Raw genomic sequence first — 19,084 nt, 5'->3', positions numbered from 1 at the left:
ATTGTGGATCCCGCTGTTCTTTGGTGGTTGGGTTTCAATTAATCACACATCTCAGGAATGGTCGAACTGAGTTTGTACAAGACTAAACTTCATTTACACTCATACATATCATCCTCAGAATATACCTGAACGGTAATTCCCTGAGGCTAAAAAGGAAAAGAAAGAAAAAGGGTACCGCACCAACTCTCTGATGGCTCTCCGCACGCTGAAGTGTAGCCAATTGAACATCCGCCATACTTGCCGAATTTGGCTCCGTGCAACTTTTACTTCTTCCCTCATCTCAAGAGGGATCTAGAAGGCAATCATTACACCACGAACGATGAGATGAAGGAAGCTGTAACCACTTGCATCCGAGAAAGACCGCCAGAATCATATATTGAAAAATGAATAGTGTATTTAGTAGCTATGTAGTAGCTATGGTATTGTACTTTTATTCAGTTTATATTTCATTTCAGTATATATTATTTCATTCCAATATTTCTTTTCATTCCCATGCTTCGCATATGTGCAAAATTTTGCAGTCGAGCCCCGTACGTATTCCAATAATAGAATACATTATTTATATATAAGTTAAGTTTCAAACTCAACGAGTTAAGTTTTTGAAAGATAAACTTTATTCTTTTATACAACTAATATCCATTTTACTGTTAATAATTAATTGGTAACTATTTAATTAAATAGGACGATGATGTGCATCGAACGAGTTCTTTATGCTACGAGAGTCGATTAGATCATGAAAATCAATGTAGAACTCTAATATAGGACGATGTTCATCGAACGATTCTTGTACAACGACTTTAATATAGAACGACGATGTGCATCGTACCAGTCTTCTACCGCAACTGACTAATTATTCTTTACACTTGACAAAAAGGAAGCAGCTACATTGCATTCCACCACATGGTGGATTTCTTAATATTTAATGATCTGAAGCAAACGTGGCCAATGGAATGCAATGCGTCGGGATTTTACTGTAACTTATTTATACATACATATATATATACATATACATATATTTTGAATTTATATATTGGTGGGATTCTTTCTTACTGCCAATATCTTAAGGGAAATAAGGTAAACAGTTTTCAGTAAATAAAATTTATAAATTTAAAATGTTAAGAATATTTCTTTAAACAAGTGAAAAATTTCCCCGGAATAAGTTTTGAATAATCTAATACTCTGTATTCCATCTGCTACTTTCTTGAGCGAGATGCGTTATTTGAAAATAAAATGTTGTTTGGATTATATTTCAGAAAAAATTAATTAAAAAAAAAAAATATTAAATAAAAAATTATTTAAAAAAAATTACCAACATAAGAATGAAATGTAACTAGGAAAATCTCATCTATTAGCTCTGTAAAGAGCCAGAACCCGAATTCCCAAATACACGGACTTAGAGTATTTAACTTTAAAGATAGGACGATGCTTAATCTTACAGAGAGCTCTTTCAACAAAAAAAAAAAAAACTATGTTTAAACCTTTTTAGGTTGATCTAATCAAAGCGCGCTCAAACAAGGGTTTATATGTAAGATTAACTAAAGTGCACACACGAAAACATTTTCAACTAATGTAATCTTACCTCTGTATTTAATGTAACTCGCTAAATTAGAAACTAAATATAAATATATAATATTGTCTTTAATATTTTCTGTATCGTCATAACGAATGGATTTTTTTATGCCAATGTGAAATTAACAGGGGTTACAGTACGAAATTAGCCTTAACAGTAGTAACAACGCATTACTCATGAATAGGTTACGCTATTTATGGATTCATTCCATTTACCCATCTATTTACATTTTCCCATTCCGTTTACATTTGTTCGTTAAACTTTTTTAATTAGAATTTAAAATATTTAATGCTACGTTTTACCCTTCAAAAATTAAAGGGGAAATTAATCAAAAAGAAATTAAAATTATGCTGTTTTATACTGTAATTTTTTTTTTTACACTAATACATATAAATATACATACTAAAGAAGTATCTCAAATATTTATTGGTTTAAATAACCATGAGAACTACCAAAAAAATTTGTAACACAAAAAAGATCTTCTAATAAATTTAGATTTTCTATCGTTAACTGTTAACAGTAGATAATTAAATAAAGTTATATTCCAAAATAAAAAAAAATAAATAAATAAAATTAAATTAAAAATATTTAAGCATATTTTCTAAAGAAAATATGCTTCACAGATGGGATTACTGTAAAAGTAAAAAATAATAAAGAGATATCCAGAAAGAGAGATGCAACATGAAGATAAATAAAAAATGAAAATAAATATGAACATAATGAGATACGACGGTCAAAGCTAATATTTGGGTGGCTGAAGAAAAATTATCCGAATATGGCAAGTTAGTTATTATTTCATCTGATAGAAGGTGCATGAAACACGTGTGCTCTTGAATGGCTCAGGCAAAAGAAACCTGAGCTTCTTCTTATTAGGATGATATCTTACATCATCTCAGCGATAAAGTATTTTATAAAAACACTTTGGAGTGTTCCATGACTGAATTTTAAAAGTGAATTTTATCACTTTGAAAGAAAAAAAAAGAAGAATAAGTTTTGGAAATGTGATGCCGACGCCGATTCCTACGAATATCCTAGACTTTCTGGTTAGACGTTCTGGTGAAGAAATATCGGTCATTACATCAGTTATCCTAGTGCACCTCACCGCTTAAAGGGATAATTGGTAAAAGACAGCAAGTGGGAAATAGGAGGAATAGAACTGGACGACTGGTCCACTGGTAACTGGAGGTTACTGAACGATATCAAATGAGCGGTAGCTACATTACCGAATCATATAACTGGCTTTTGATAAAAAAATCCATGCAAAATGATCATGCTACATACCAATCCTTAATTTGAGAAGAGAAAGAAAAAAATAAACACACTTAAAAAGCTTTTTAGTTAAGTTCATGTTAGTGAGTACAATAATAAAAGGTTAAATTTTCTAATGTTAATTTTATTAATGTTTTATCAAACTTTCAATTGTGTTCATTTAATCTATATGTATATATATATATATATACTAAAATATATGTAAAAATGAATGTTTGTCTGTCTGTATGTCTCTTATGCCTTCCTAAACCGTTCATCCGATTGCGATGAAACTTGGGTAAGTTGTTGTGCGCACGCCCGCGAAGGTTTCTGAATTAGTTTGGACCTGCTAGGTGGCGCTGTGGTTGAGATATTTAAAAAAATTGTATTTATGGTCCGATTTGGCTCAAATTCAGAATATGTGTTACATGGAAAGAAATATCTCTGAAAAAAGTGGACCGCTAGATAGCGCTCTGGGGTTGGAGGAAATTGCATTTATGGTCGGATTTGGGTCATATTTAGAATATATGTATATTAGTTACATAACAAAAAGTTTTTTTACAAAATATGGACCCGCTAGTTGGCGCCGGAGTCGAGATATTTATGAAACAAAGAAAGAAATATACAGATTTTCTTCTTCTATAGATATAAAAGGCAATGTTCGTATGTGTTTCCGCTTAAAAAACTACTAGGCCGATTTACGCCCTATTTAAAAGGAAAGAGGGGAAATGGGGAAAAGAAAAAAGAACCGAGAAATAGGGAAAAAGAAAATAATAAGGGAAAAAGGAAAAGGTAAAAAGAGAAAAGAGTTGAAGATTTACGCCCTATTTAAAAGGAAAGAGGGGAAATGGGGAAAAGAAAAAAGAACCGGGAAATAGGGAAAAAGAAAATAAGAAGGGAAAAAAGAAAAGGTAAAAAGAGAAAAGAGTTGAAAGGGAAGAAGGGAAATAGGTAAAAAGAGATAAAGTGAAAGGTTAAATTTTATGAAGTTCCATAATGTTAATCTTTTTAATGTTTTACCAAATTTTCAATTGTATTCATTTAATATATATATATATATACTCTTTTTAATGTTTTACCAAATTTTCAATTGTATTCATTTAATATATATATATATATATACTCAAATCTAGCAATAGCGAAGCATTGCCGAGTCTGCTAGTATATATATATATATATATTAATATGAATGTTTGTTGGTTTGTCCCGTATGCGTTCGTATACCATTCATCCGAATGCGATGAAACTTTGTCGAGATACTGATGGTGAACTTGCTGTCTATCGCCTCACCCACTTGTCCTTTCAAGTTGAAAATGTAATGGCATCAATGAGGCTTGAGAATCATGTGAACCACTTTGTAATCTACTCGATAACAGCAGAGACGTCCGACGGTTGAAACGGTGTCGTATTTAATTTCTTGTTAATTCTCCTTTTTCTTTATTTGTTATTAATGTTCGTTTTCTGGAAAATTAATGGTTGTGATTTATGACTGAGCTTGAAATTTCATATTTGACTTTAAGTTTGCTTGCAACTGTTTATTGTATTATTTATTTTGGGGGTTTCTTAAGGACCTTCTTATCACGTGCTTTTGTCAGCAAACTTACTTATGGCTCCGCAGGATAGCCAATTGTTATTGAGCAAAAAAAAATTTAGAATTTCAAAATAAGATTTTCCGTATTTTTGAATCGAGGCATCAAATCGTCAGACAAAGGTAAAACTGACGAAAAATTCCTGGGGGAAAAGAATTCCCTGGTAGGGAAAAGCCAAAATTTTAACCGTAAGTTTTAATTAGACAATACATAATACACTATACATAATCACTAAATTTTGAAATCACCATTAAGTTGAGATATGCACGGAGTAACCAATAAAAAGACATGATAATGAAAAAATTACAATATCGATAGCTCTAAAATACTATTATTGGAACCAGGATTGAATATACGCGGGATAGAATTGCTTTAAAATCCAATCCCGTAAATAATTTTTTTCTCATTTTCATTTATTCAAATCTAAGCTTCTTTAATATCATACTTTTATGAATCAGTAATGAAAAGTAAACCTGGATCAACCGCTAATGTAAAAATGGGTCGAGTATTCGTCTTTGCACTTGAAATGTTTTATTCAATGGAAGATAAATTATTCAAGTGCGATGAAAGATGGCACTTTATAGCCAAGTTGTGGTTTTTACACCCTTCCCTCAAGTTACTCATCACCAGCGTTTCATCACACCCTCTCTTTATTTCTATATCACCCTTTCTTTTTATCTCTCTCTATGCATTTATATTTTCCTCTCACTTTGTACGACTTTTTTTTTAACTTTCTTAAGTTAAAAGGGTTTTTTAATTCATATATGAATCCTTATACTTCTCGCCTTAATTCATTGCTAACCGAGATCGTAATTTTCATTTTTATTTTAAAGTTCATAAATTGTTTTAAAGTTCTCTTTTATTTAATGGGTAAACTGATTTTTAAATGTTGAATAATTTAGTTGGTGGAAATTTTATTTAATAGACCGACAACATCCAAAGTATTTATCCGATGTTGAATGTAGATGCAGTTTGAACATATCGTTCGTTGTGTTGTTAGACAAAATAATAGCGTTAAATGCTATAATCCTGTGCACGATTAATGGAACATAAATGTTGAAGAAAATGCAGTATTACTTAAATAAAGAACCTCATCTATCTTTTTCTCAAAATAATTTAGCAATTACAAAATAAAATGTGCACTACAAAATATTCAATACCCTGAATTTTCTAAAATCTTGCATATGAAAATTGACACACAAATTCCACTCTCTGTGTAAGATTGAATTTTTTAAATTTATGTAATTAATATATGTATATAGTTAATATAATGTAGTTAATTTTCAAAAGAAATGTACTATTTTTCGGTTACCCAGAATCTCTCTTGTTTACTCTTATCTTATAAGTCAATATTTTTCAATTTTATGTAAGCCAATTCCTCTAGTTACAAGTCGCTAAGAAATTTTTTTTTATAATTATATTTTACTAAATCTTCATAAGAATTCAAGTACTTGCAGGCGCGTGGTCTGTACGTACATAAAAACCTGCTGACCACGCAAATATGCGTAGTAGTACAACGGCTTTTCTATCTCTACCGGTGGGGATCAGCATATTACTGTTATTCGGTATCGTACACGTATGTAAGCGCATCAGAAAAGTTTATATCTTGTTACTGTACAATTTATCCGTAGTTACGTTGAACCAGATTTTTTTTTGGAATTTTAAATTTGCGAGAACTTTCATCACTTTTCAAAGAGGATAAATTTATAATAAATAGACTTATCTTACTTTTATTTTATGATTATATATTGATACTATTATTTTCATTTTAAATTAATAATTTTTGGTGATTATTTATATCCTTTAAAATAAATGTACGTTACACAAATATTTTTAATTTTATTATTCTTATAACTAAACACGTTAAAATATACAGTGTATTATTTCATTACGTGTTTTAAACATAAATAGTACAGTACTTTACTTTTCTATTCTAAATAGTTGAGAGTAGTTTTTATTTTATTTTTTTAAGTAAACTACTAAATTTGAGTAAATGTTACCTTAAATGCGTCGGAAGCAACACAATCTAGTGATTCAGTAAAGAATTACGAGTAAAGCTCGCATCAGTGTAAGAATTATGGAAAGGTGAACAAGCATTCTGGGATAGTGGATAGCTGTAATGGGCCCGTAATGAGTGTTCAAGATAATAAACAACCAACCAACCTATAGCGTTTCTGTTGTAACATGAGAATGCAAGCTTATTTCCCTATAAAGATTCATATATAATACTAAGTTTTCCTCTTCATTCTTCTTAATGATTTTCATTATAGATTTATTAATTATATGACAGATAGAATTTTTCTTTTATGCTACCTTTTTACAACCATTATTATTTTATTCAATATTTCATATAACCATTTGTTTTCTTTTTTTTTACTTTTTAATTCCCATTACACCCAAGATTGGTATGCAAATGACTTAGAATTTTTTTTTTATTGTATTTTTTATTGTGTATCATATCTAAAATATAAGAAAGGCTATACTGATTTCTATTAAATAGATATAAAATATTTTTCTCAACCTTAACTTTCTTTCACCTTCTTAAGGTTTCAAGATAGCGAACGGTATATATCATATAATGTGTGCTTGATGAATTATTTCACCACAGAGGATTAAGATAAGCTTGTACATGGGAATTTGGAAATGGAATTTTGAAGCGTATGAAAAATTTTCATGAATGACCGGGATTCGAACCCGGCACTTCCGGATGAAAGACCGAGAAGTTACTATTCTGCCACGGAAATCGACAGAAAAAATAAAATAAAATGAATAGATTATTTAAATAATTGAAATAATAATTAAAATTCATTTTAAGATCATTTATAAATCAGCATATATGAAAATTTGTTATAGAAGTTAATTTAAAATTCATAAAAGTTTATTAGAAAAATAAGTCGTTATTTGAAGAGAAAAAAAGAAAATTAAAACCTTTATTTATTTTTCCTAATTTGTATTATGCAATCTATACAACTAATGAACAATAAGCTAATCTCCCGTCTACGGCCCAACGAGATGAGGTTGATATGTAAATAAGGTGAATTTTTGTACAATCAGGCCGACCACTCCTGAGACGTGTGTTTAAAACCCAACCATCAAACTATACCGGTATCCACTGTTTAGTATTTAAATCCATATTAAAGCAACTATGGCCCAATGTAATATGTATGAGATGTGACAAATGAGATAATGTCGTGTACTACAGACTCAGACCGACCATTCCTGAGTTGTAGTTATTTGAACCTCGGTATCCACTGACTAGTGTTCAAATTCATGTAAAAATATGAATTTAAGTTAAATTAAAATTTGTGATTTGAATAAATTATTTTAAGTGACCCTGAGGAAACAATACTGTTTGAAAAACAATATTTATAAATATATTAAATTTTATGAAACATCTCAGAATTTTACTTTAAAAAATACACCATTCAATCATTGATTGGAATTGTCAATAAATTTAATTTCATAACAGTCTTTTAATTTGTTCCTTAAAGAAGATTCATTTATCATTCTGCTGGGTGCTAATGACTACTACTCAACCCTGAGATTTAATATTCAGCAAGAATATTTCGATTCATCGTACACTTGATTTTTTTATCGTCTTCTTATTCGATTTTATTGTGTGGACAGGCCGACACACGTGCCCCATCATAAAATGTATTACTAAAATATTATGAAAAAATAAATTTATTTATTCTGATTTGAAGCCTAATAAAAGAAAACCAGTAAGAAAGACAAATGTATGTTAAGGTTAATTTTTTAATCAATAGCAAAACTTTGACGAATATAATAACCGGTATGAAAGGTAATAATAAAAATAATTGTTTTTGTTTTCTCCAACCAATGCTGTAGCTACTTTCGGATCTGTAGACAAATGAAATTACTGCTGCCGGTTGACCAGGCTTGATGTAACAGCAGATGTAGTGAAATGTACCGGTAAACTTGTAGTCTGGAACAGACTCACGACTAACATTCCTGAAACGTGCGGTTAACTGAAACCCAACCGCCAAAGAACACCGGTATCCGTAGTCTAACATTCGATCCATATAAAAGCAATTGCTTATATAAGGACTCGAACCTTGCATGGGTTTGTTTGTCTGATGTATGTGCTCAAATTTTTATTTTAGCTGCTATTGGCGCAGAGCGGACCACGTGGTGCGCCGGACGGCTGCGCGCAGCGAACGAATTATACTTCTCGAACGATTCATTTATTCGAACGATTTATACTTGTGTACACGAACGATTTATCTAAAATTATATTTGTGTAATATAATATATTTTCCTTAAAAAAGGAAAACATTAGTGTTCTGTGTTAAAAAATCGTAACTCTAGAAACAGCTAAAAATGTTCAGGATTTTGAAGCTTCGTAACATTTTTGCGGTGGGCCATCGACTCGCTTTCTTTCTGGTATTAAATGGTTATATGTAAAACAGATGTTTAATACAACTGAATATTTTTAAGTTTTTAATTAAAATTAAAAATTTTTAATAAAATTTAGGTAGATGTTATGTTTTATATTATAAAAATGTTGAATAATTTATTTTAGGTATTCTTAAAACTTCAGATATTTAAGATAAGAGTAAGTACTGGATGGTAGAAAAACCTTTTATATATCTTTATGTAAAAGGTAGCAAACGCTATCATTTTCCTTTTTTTCTCACTAACAGAAATACTTCAGTAGCTATTTTAGCCGACCAGATCTTTGGAAAGGGTTATTCTGTCGGGTTTGTTGAACTAGAAAGCGGGCAAGGGACATAGTGAGCGGTAGTGGGGATTGAGTTCTTACATTTACTTTATCATTTTACAGCAGACCTGACGGTCGTAACTTTCACTCTCAGTTTTCAACTGTTCATTTCTTTATAGCTTCCTCAAGTGTTTCTCTACACTATAGACTACCATACCCAGGTGTGTCCTTCTATGATGAAAAATTTTAGGTGAGATATAAATTTGGAAGCATGCTTTCATGTGTTGGTATTAAGGATTGAATAGAAGAAAGTGAAGTAAAATATTTCTTCGGTTACACATTTTTAACTTCCTCGTAATGCTAAAAAAATTATATCCATTATAAGATTTTCGTAAATTTGTTGGTATGAATTATTTTAATATGATTTTAATTAACCTTTATGAGAGATGATCAATAATCTCTCAACCTCGGAAGTTAAATCTGTTTTGTATGGGTTTTGGATCTTTAACTACCATTATATTTAAATTAATTGTTCAGTTTTAATGAGATCCTCATATTCTTCTTATCTCAGAATTTATCTTTTTTCTATTTCTTTTAAAATAAAAAGGTGTATTAATAAATTAATTTTATAAATAAACTAAATTTATTTTATTTACCGCAACAAACCAGCCTTTTTATATTATATTTTGAAAAAAATAAAATTCATGGTAATCTGTAAAAATATTTTTAAATAAATATTTATATAAAAAATCCACGCATAGATAGATATTTTTACACATTTTAAATAATTCTATTATTCCGCGAAAGATGAAATTTTTACGTTAATTTAATTTTTTTATCTTAAAAATATCTTAACATAAAATTAAGTTAAATACTAAGTTTCTTTAACAGTGTAAATATAAAAAATTGTGATAGGTAGATAGTAATACTGGAGCGTAGCCTAATTAAAGTGTAAGTTCAATAACCTGAATGCAAGGGGGTAACTGTCACTCTCAGGAAAATCTAGCAGGAAACTGTCAGACGGATTATTTATCTCATATATAATTATGTTACTGACAGCCACTTTCTTCATAAATTTTATGGTTTTTATGGATTATAAGTAAATTATTTTTTTTGGTGGAGTCGAATTTCAAATATTTGACGTAGTGATTATTGTTACACATACTATGTTACCCAATTTTTTATTTTTATTTCTTATAAAAAAAAAAAATAGCTTTATAATAGCTTAGCGTATAATTAGATTTTATTATGATTTTTTAAAAATAATAAGTAAAACCTAACCAAGCTAATACTATACTGTGTGATTTGTAATTTTTAAGATTTCATTAAAATATTCCTAAGATATAGATATTTTAATCTACAACTATTTAGAAAAATTATTTTTTCCGCTTTCTCTGTGATGTGTAAGAATGTATTTCCACTCGATATTACATTAATCATTAACAAGTAATAGAAAATAATTCCGATTAAATGCATTAAAATAACTAAAAAGTAAAAGGTTTATGAAACTCTTTTATAAATAGAAATATATATTACTACTAAAACCTTTCCGTAAGTTTTGAAAATGTTTTGAACTGTAAAACTATCCTAATTTAGAGAAAAATAAAAATAAAAATTTACAGACCGAGTTGTTTGAAAATATTGGAACAAATTAAAATCACTTAAGTTATAAAATCTCTACTCAAGATATAAGTATTTAAACCGACAAGTAAAAGTTTTTACTTTGTTGTTTTATTTTTTTAGCAGACAAAAAAAATTATACCAATTACTTATAACTAAATCAGACGATTAGCGTATGTACATTTTAGAGGATAAATTTACAGTTCCTCTCCTCATACGACAACATATACGACAACATATAAATCTGTTGCTTAAATATAGAAATGTATGAAATTAACATTAGAATATTGTATTGTGTCATTCGACTTACGTCGCTGTGTAAAACTTCACCATTGTATGACGTCAGGAAATGAGCTTAATTAAGGTTGAAAGATCTGAGAACACGGTTGTATTAATAATGATGGCTTTGGAAGAAAATATCGAAATAAAAGCCAGGTCTTTTCTGTGAATTTTCCTCCTTGAGTACATGAATACCTTCAGCTGTAGACAAAGGCTTAATAGGAAAATCCGTATGGATCGGGCTATCCCTATGATAAGAAAACAATGATTTCTTCCTCACGAGATCTTCGTATTTCAAGCGGTTGAAAGATATCGCTCAAGTAGGTGGCTAATATTTCAGCCGTTTTTATAATATTTCAACCTATCAGACGTTTTTAGAGGAGGATGCGAAGATGGAGGTTGACGGAAGCTCCTCGTGGTGATATATAAGGAGTAATCGTCTCTAAGTAAAGGTGACTTTGCAATAGCCGTTTCAGTTTTGTTTAAAAGTAAACTACATATTTTTACAAAAATTCCGTTGTAAAAAAGCGGTTTCTGTGGTAACGCAGGTTTTGCTGAACGAAAAATATTGGTTTACATATGATGAATCTTTATAAATTTATTGTTGCAGAAAGATTATATCTTATGATTTGTGGAAGAAAAATTTTATATTAGTAAGAAAATCTTAAATTTTAAATACTTATTGAATAAAACCCTGTTTAAAAACGTTATTTCTCTGGAAATGCATATGTTTTAAACTAAAAATCTTTTCTTTAATTTTTCCACCATATAAAAAGCTGTTAATTTTTTTAAACAAATCACCCGTCACTGCTAAGCCCTTCATGTAAACACAGTTATATATTCCTTTCACAACAAACCTTAAAAAAGAGCTTTTACAAAGAAAATATTTTCTACAAAAAAATTGATGGATTTCTACAAAATACAAAAAAAAATTTCCATAGATATACTCATTCATTATCCAAACATATTAGCTCTGAGTTACATGTGATGATCACGATTATTTTAGTGGATGTGATCGTGAATTCTTTCTCAGATTCATTCATTAAAGGCTTTAGAATATGCAAACCTTGTAGGTTAAAATCGCATGATTCTAATGAAACAAAATTAATAATAGGTATAAACAGAGATATTGGAAGTCATTCAAATAGCTTTAAAAAATTTTCAAACCTAATTAATTTTAACTTTGTTTCGTAGAATAAAAAGACATGAGTAAAAATAATACTGTATAACAATGAGTCAAATTTAAAACGTAAAAAATAAGTAAATTAAAATGGTAATCAATACTGTGGCTTCTAGCTATATTACTTCAATTGTTTTTCATTATTATCATGGTGTACACTTTTTTTTTATATTTTGTTTTCTTAATTAATCTATAATTGGATTTCAGTTCACAATAATTAAACTGTTCATAGATAATATATATATTTTTTTTAACGGTAATAACCGTATATGAAATTAATTATTAGTTTATCTTAACTATATGCATAAAGCCTAAATAGACATTTTAATAAATATTTACTTTTTATAGTATTAGACTGGGGAAAATGATTACCTAGCAACTATATTTTCATTTTTTTAGGAGCACTTATTATTGTTGTTTATTTCATATCATTTAATGCTTGATACTTGATAGACCAAAATACGCTTTATTATGATTGTATTTCTCTGTTAGAAAATCTGGATTATTATTTTAATTGCTATGTGACTGATATCTGGTCATCGATGTCATATATTCACAAGCGTTGGATATAAATTCGATATCATTAAAATATTACGTTCACCTACAAAAAAAAATTCAGGACTATGTAGGGTTTAGAAAAGTTTTGTTGGTAGATGTAATGGTTGCTATAGAACCCTTACTAAAGTCAACGATTAAACATGTATTCATCTATTACTATAGTAACATCTATTCTATCCGCATATTTAATCTCTCAATAGCTTATTTTAATTCTTTAAGTACAATTCATTTTATATTACATCACGACTGTAATCGTAATTTATTTAGTATCTTTATCTTGGGATATAATTACTGTTTAAAACTTATTTTACTTAAAATAATATGACATGTATTACTGTAATTAATCGCGTAATTGTGTATTTTGATTACTACATCTACACGTCCTGTATATTTAATCGTGTTTTTATTTAAATTTTATATTTTATAATTTATATTACAAATAGTTTTAATTTTTTTCACATAAGAATAGTTTTAATTTTTAAACATAAGAATTACTGATGTCAGAAATTAAATAAGGATCAGATAATAGAAACAACTACGATGAGAAAAGACAAATTTTACTGCGACCTGAAAGATACATGTATCATAAAATGAACCCTTAACAAATGTTAAGAATTCATTTTACGATGTTGTTCACATACTGTCGGCAATATAATATTTGATGTAAACACATAATAGTAGATATGTAAATGAACATAAAAACTATCATGTTCAATGAATAGGTGTGCTATTACACGAATTCTGTACAGAAGAATTGAGAGGAGAGTGGAAGAAGAGTTAGGAAAAGACCAATTTGGTTTCAGGAAAGTGTATGGATAAGGGAAGCAATTTTAGCGCTCAGATTAATAGTAGAAATAAAATTAAAGAAAAAACAACATAAATAGCATTTATAGACTTAAAAAAGGGTTTGATAACGTAGACTGGAATAAAATCTTCAGCATTTTACAAAATTTAGGGTTCACGTACAGAGATAGAACAATTTCTAAAATTTACAGGAATCAAACTACAACAGTAATAAACGAAAAACATAAAGAAGACGTAATAAAAAAGGGAATCCGATAAGGATGTTCCCTAACCCCGTTACTTTTTAATCTTTACATAGAACTAGCAGTTAGTGATGTTAAAGAACAATTTAGATCTGGAGTAAAAGTGCAAGGTGAAAAGATAACGATTTGCTGATAATATAGTAATTCTAGCTGAGAGTAAAAAAGATTTAGAAAAAACAGTGAATGGCATGGATGAAGTTCTACGCAAAAACTATCCATGAAAATAAACAAGTACAAAACGAAAGTAATGAAACGTAGTAGAAATAATGTAAATGAACCACTGAATATAAAAATATGAAGAAAAAAGATTAGAGGTAGAAACATTTTGTTATTTGGGAAGTAGAATTACTAAAGATGGACGAAGCAAGAGCGATATAAGATGCCGAATAGCACAGACGAAACAAGCCTTCATTCAGAAATATAATTTGTTTACATCAAAAATTAATTTAAACGCCAGGAAAACATTTCTGAATGTTTGGAACGTTACTTTATATGGAAGTGAAACTTCGACGATCGAAGTACCTGAGAAGAACAGATTAGAAGCTTTTGAAATGTAGTGCTACAGAAGAATATTAAGTATCAGATCGGTGGATAAAGAGACAAATGAAGAGGTGTTGCGGCAAATAGATGAAGAAAGAAGCATTTGTAAAAATACAGTCAAAGAAAAAGACAGACTAATAGGCCATATATTAAGGCATGCTGGAATAGTCTATTTGATATTGGAGGGACAATTAGGTGGGAATAATTGTACAGGGAGGCAACGTTTGCAATATGTAAAACAAATTGTTATAGATGTATGACAGGGGGTATGCCTAAATTAAACGACTGGCACTAGATAGGAAATTTTGAAGAGCTACATTAAACCAGTCAAATGACTGAAGACAAAATAAAATTACGCGATTAAAAAAAAAGCCTTTCATTTTCATAATTGTATCAACGAATATATCTGTGTAACCTCAAAAAATTTAAAATTAATTATCAAAAACGGGAGTTTAGGAACGGATAGGAAGTGATAGATTCATTCAAAGGAATATAGCACCATGTCTGTGGTTATTAAGAGTATCATAGCTTGATTCATTGAATAGAAAACTAATTTAATTTGTAAGAAAATTCTATATAGTAAAAAATTAAATATAATATTATAACTTACCATCATGTGAATCGTATAAGTAGATAATTCGACCCCATGAATAATATTTTACCGTGTCAATAATTGCTTGGTGGTAATCTGGTCTCATGCTTATTGCGTAATCCAGGAATCCAGAGGACGGAGTTAACACCTATAAAAAATAACGTAATAATTAGTTTAATAATATTTTTTTTTTTTTATAAAATTATATTTTAATTATTTTAAACCTTATCATTTAATAACTTACTCTATAACTAGTTACATATAGTTTTATTAAAACAGATGTGGCGGCTATGGGCAACAAGGTTATACGGAAGGTCCAGGACTGAATGCAGGAGAAAGGTTTGCGCCTATCTCATGAAAAGACGAAGTTCATCACCATGGCTGGCAGAAGGCCGCTGGCCTCACTTTCAGTCAGACTCGACGGCAGTCCCGTACGTTGCTCAGACTCCGTCAGATGTCTAGGAGTGTGGCTGGACAAACGAGATACATTCTCAGTCCATGCCAAGGAAACTGCAGCAAAAGCCGAACGACTGCTAAAGGCATTACACAGACTGCTCAGGTCAGACTTGTTAGGTCCGAGGTCACCTCGCAGGAGGATATAATGCTTATGTCATAAACTCAGTACTCCTCTATGGAATCACCGTCTGGGAAACTGCGCTGGAGAAGAACTCGGACAGGCGTATCCTGGATGGGGTCCAAAGGAGAATAGCCCTCAAGATCCTGTCTGCCTACTCTTCAGTCACAACAGAGGATGTCCTACTAATTGCTGCAGTTCCCTCTCTCCGACAGTTGGCGGTGATGCGGTATAACATTATTACGGGACGGGAGAAAATAACTGCTCAGGCAGGCCTCCCGTTAAAGCCCAACAGGGCAATGAACGGGGGGAGTGGCGACCGGAACGTCACTAGGCGGGTGTCTTCTCTACGGGGTTGGGTTGCTCGGGCGGGCATGATACGAGAGTACAGAGGAGGTGGGATCAATCATAAACAAGGCGTTGGACCCACCGCTTAATCAAACAGGTCGCACCAAGAATTGACCGCAAATTTCGCCAACTCAATTTCTGGCTAACCAAGTTCTTAACGGGGCACGGGATCTTCCTGTCATATCTTTTCGGGGAGGAGGGCTTTCAATCCCAAGTGCCTGTATTGCGGAGACCATGATTCCCCTGAACTTGTGTTCAGGTGTCGTCGGTGGATGGTTATAAGAGGCATCTGCGAACAAATAACTGGACCACTCGATATAGACACGATTGTACCGAACATGTTATCTGGAGTCGACAAATCTAGGGCTGCTTCATAATATGTAGCAACGAAGGCACAAAGGGAGTGATGACGCGGTAGCGAGGGGGTGATGGACAGCCTCTTGTCGAGTCGTCGTTCGTCCGGGATGGGCGACGTGATGAGACACGAAGACTCTGTCGCCCTCGAGCTGTAAAGACCGAGAGCTGGCTGGGGCCCCCTCGGGGAACCCGGTCAGAGGCAGGTAACTGTTATGACCAAGACCCGGGTGGATCTTGGTTAGAGTGAGATGGCGACCACACCTCCCGAAGCTAAATTATGCTTGATTGTAGGTTCGGCTTCGGGAGGGATGTATATAAAACCAAAGAAAAAAAGAAGTAAAATTAATTGAAATTTCCGAAATAATTACAACAAAATTAAGGCCAAAGTTATTTGATAAAATAAAACACAAATTAAACGCATTATTTAATTGAAATGCTTCTTTAACTACTCTTAAAAGATTATTGTTTTGAATGAAATTTAAACTGTGCATCTAGTAATCAAATTAACTTTTACAGTTACGTATATTTATACCTAACCGTAAAAATAAATTTAAATGAATTTATTTATATATATTAAATATGTACAGCGGATTTTCTCATGTGAAAATAAAGAAAAATGTCCATATAAATATGGATCCTACAATGCTTCCATTTCGAGTTACAGCATGCAAAATGTTTTCCCCTGATTTCAGCTTTATGTATAAAATGAAGCCTTAACTGAAATTCTTGGAATTTAAATTAAGATATAAATTTGTGAGTTTTATGAGGTTTCTGATCTGTAGAATTGAATAAAACAGGTCGGACTCCAGCAATAGTTAGTTTTCAGAAAATTTTTGTAAATCACAAATAATTGGAAGGAAATTTTTCAACCGATAGAATTAATAATTCGCGAAATAATAATCGTTGGAATTTCAAAAACCCACATGACGTAACAGAAAGTTGTTTCCAACGTAGGTTTTACGTTAGCATTTATTATGATATATTCGACGCGTTACTGAATCTTTCATTCTTGAAAATAATCTTATGGGAAATATGTACTTAAAAAATAATTTGTCACCTCTTTTAGAAGACACTCAATTACTAGCGATATTAGTTATGATTTTCTCCTCATTTTTTTCAAGAGGATAGAAATTATTTGAAAAAATAAATTGCAAACATTTGGATCGGGCGAGGCGGGGCAAATATTGGGCTCTTTGTTATCTAGATTTTATTATAATAGTAATTTTTTAATATATTTTTTTAATTTTTGGTAATTTATTCTCTCTCTAGGTATATTCTAATATTGGAATGATATTTTTTCGGTTTAAAATTGCAATACAGTATTGTCTGTCATGTTTCGTCTGTTTTTTTTTTATTAATAAAAATCAGATTTCTTCAACATTATTTCGTGTTTAATTGAGGTTATTTACGTAGATTATATAAAAAATTTAATTCTCTAAAAATGTTATTTGTGTATTGGCAATATAAAGAATGTTTTGTGCATTAAAACTAAAAAAAAAAATTTGTTTTTGAAAGATCAATTTTTATGTTAATATTTTCTCAAAAATTACTAGATATAATTCTGGAATTTAGTTTATTAAATCTGTGGCCAGAAACCATATGAAATAGTAAAATTTACCAGTTAATTTCACTTTCAAGAATTTCAGTGTGGCTTCATTTTAACAGTGGAGCAGAAGTAAGAGCAAAATTTTTCGCTAGTTCGAAAAAAACCGTTCTGGAATAATGTTGTTCATATTTTTTTATTGTATTATTTTTTTGTTAATCATACTTCTAATTTCACTTGTGGAATATGTTCTGAAATTCTTTCCGTTTTTCCTGTCTGTCAGACATATATGTATATATTAAAATGGTACGGTTTGTGTTTTAAGTCTATGTCTAGAACTGTAAAGACGTTCAATTTGAAGTATTTTTGAAAAAAATCCATCGAATACACCACATAAACGGCTGAAAAAATTTCGAATATTGTGCTCAAAATAGAGGTTTTCTCTCATATATATTACAAACTTTATTTCTGTAAAGTAAATTTATTCATACTTTTTCAGAAATTTCGGATTTGTATATGTTGTGATTGTTTTCTTTTACTTTATTCTGGTTCACACAAAAAGCTTCGTTATTTGTCTACTCAATCACGCATTATCTGTTCGTAAAGATTTTCTTTAATTATAGTTGTGTTATATTATTGTAGAGAGATTATTTGAAAATATTATGCTGTGAAAATTTTGGATTCCCCAAAGTTTTTGAGCAATAAACTAATCTGTCAGCATTTATTAACATTTTTAATTTATTTTCAATAGGAAGAACAGTATAATTAATTCATTCAACAAGAACGATATGTATAGGTCATACAGTCTGTTCCATTACTAAACCATTCAGTCTCACAAGTTCCATCTCTTCCTCGGCCATCCTATTTTTCTCATACCAACCGCTCTAAAATTCCACATAATCCTTGGAATCATATTTCCATCCATCCTGTCTATATGACTCTTCCACTGACGGCTACGTTTTGCTGTCGTTCTTTCAATACTGTCGACTCCTCCTGATTGGTGAAGTATTGCACAGTTACTGAAACGGTACTTCAAGAAACACTCAAAACTCTACGTAAAAATCTTTTTTCTGTGGATTCAATTCTTCAAATTTGATATGAAGTAAGAGTCTAAGTCTCAGAACCAAACAGCAATGTAACTACTGCTGAAACCATAAAATTAGCTCCATATTCATTTTGTAAGGCGCTGGCGCTTTCCTATTCCGGCAGCTCTTCAAAGCATTACTAAGCTCCTCCATCGTAAAATCATCAATATTTGTGTCATTTTGCATGTTTATGACATTACTCTTTCTTGAAATCCATAAATTGAAAATAATTTAACCGTCTCTCTTTTGAAATTGAATTTACTTTCAACCGATT

General features: G+C 30.6%; 1 protein-coding gene across 1 annotated transcript in view; it reads right to left on the bottom strand.

Moving 5' to 3' along the window:
- The window catches only part of GluRIB (Glutamate receptor IB), a 250,505-nt gene that overhangs the window by 192,839 nt on the left and 38,582 nt on the right, over nt 1–19,084 (bottom strand). Inside the window, exon 2 of the mRNA XM_075372702.1 lies at nt 14,922–15,051. Within this exon, the coding sequence (XP_075228817.1) occupies nt 14,922–15,051 (130 nt within the window). The remainder of the gene's footprint in view (nt 1–14,921; nt 15,052–19,084) is intronic.

Source organism: Lycorma delicatula, chromosome 8 (assembly GCF_047948215.1).
Source record: "Lycorma delicatula isolate Av1 chromosome 8, ASM4794821v1, whole genome shotgun sequence".
Classification (NCBI taxonomy): domain Eukaryota; kingdom Metazoa; phylum Arthropoda; class Insecta; order Hemiptera; family Fulgoridae; genus Lycorma; species Lycorma delicatula.
This window is presented reverse-complemented; position numbering and strand designations above follow the sequence as displayed.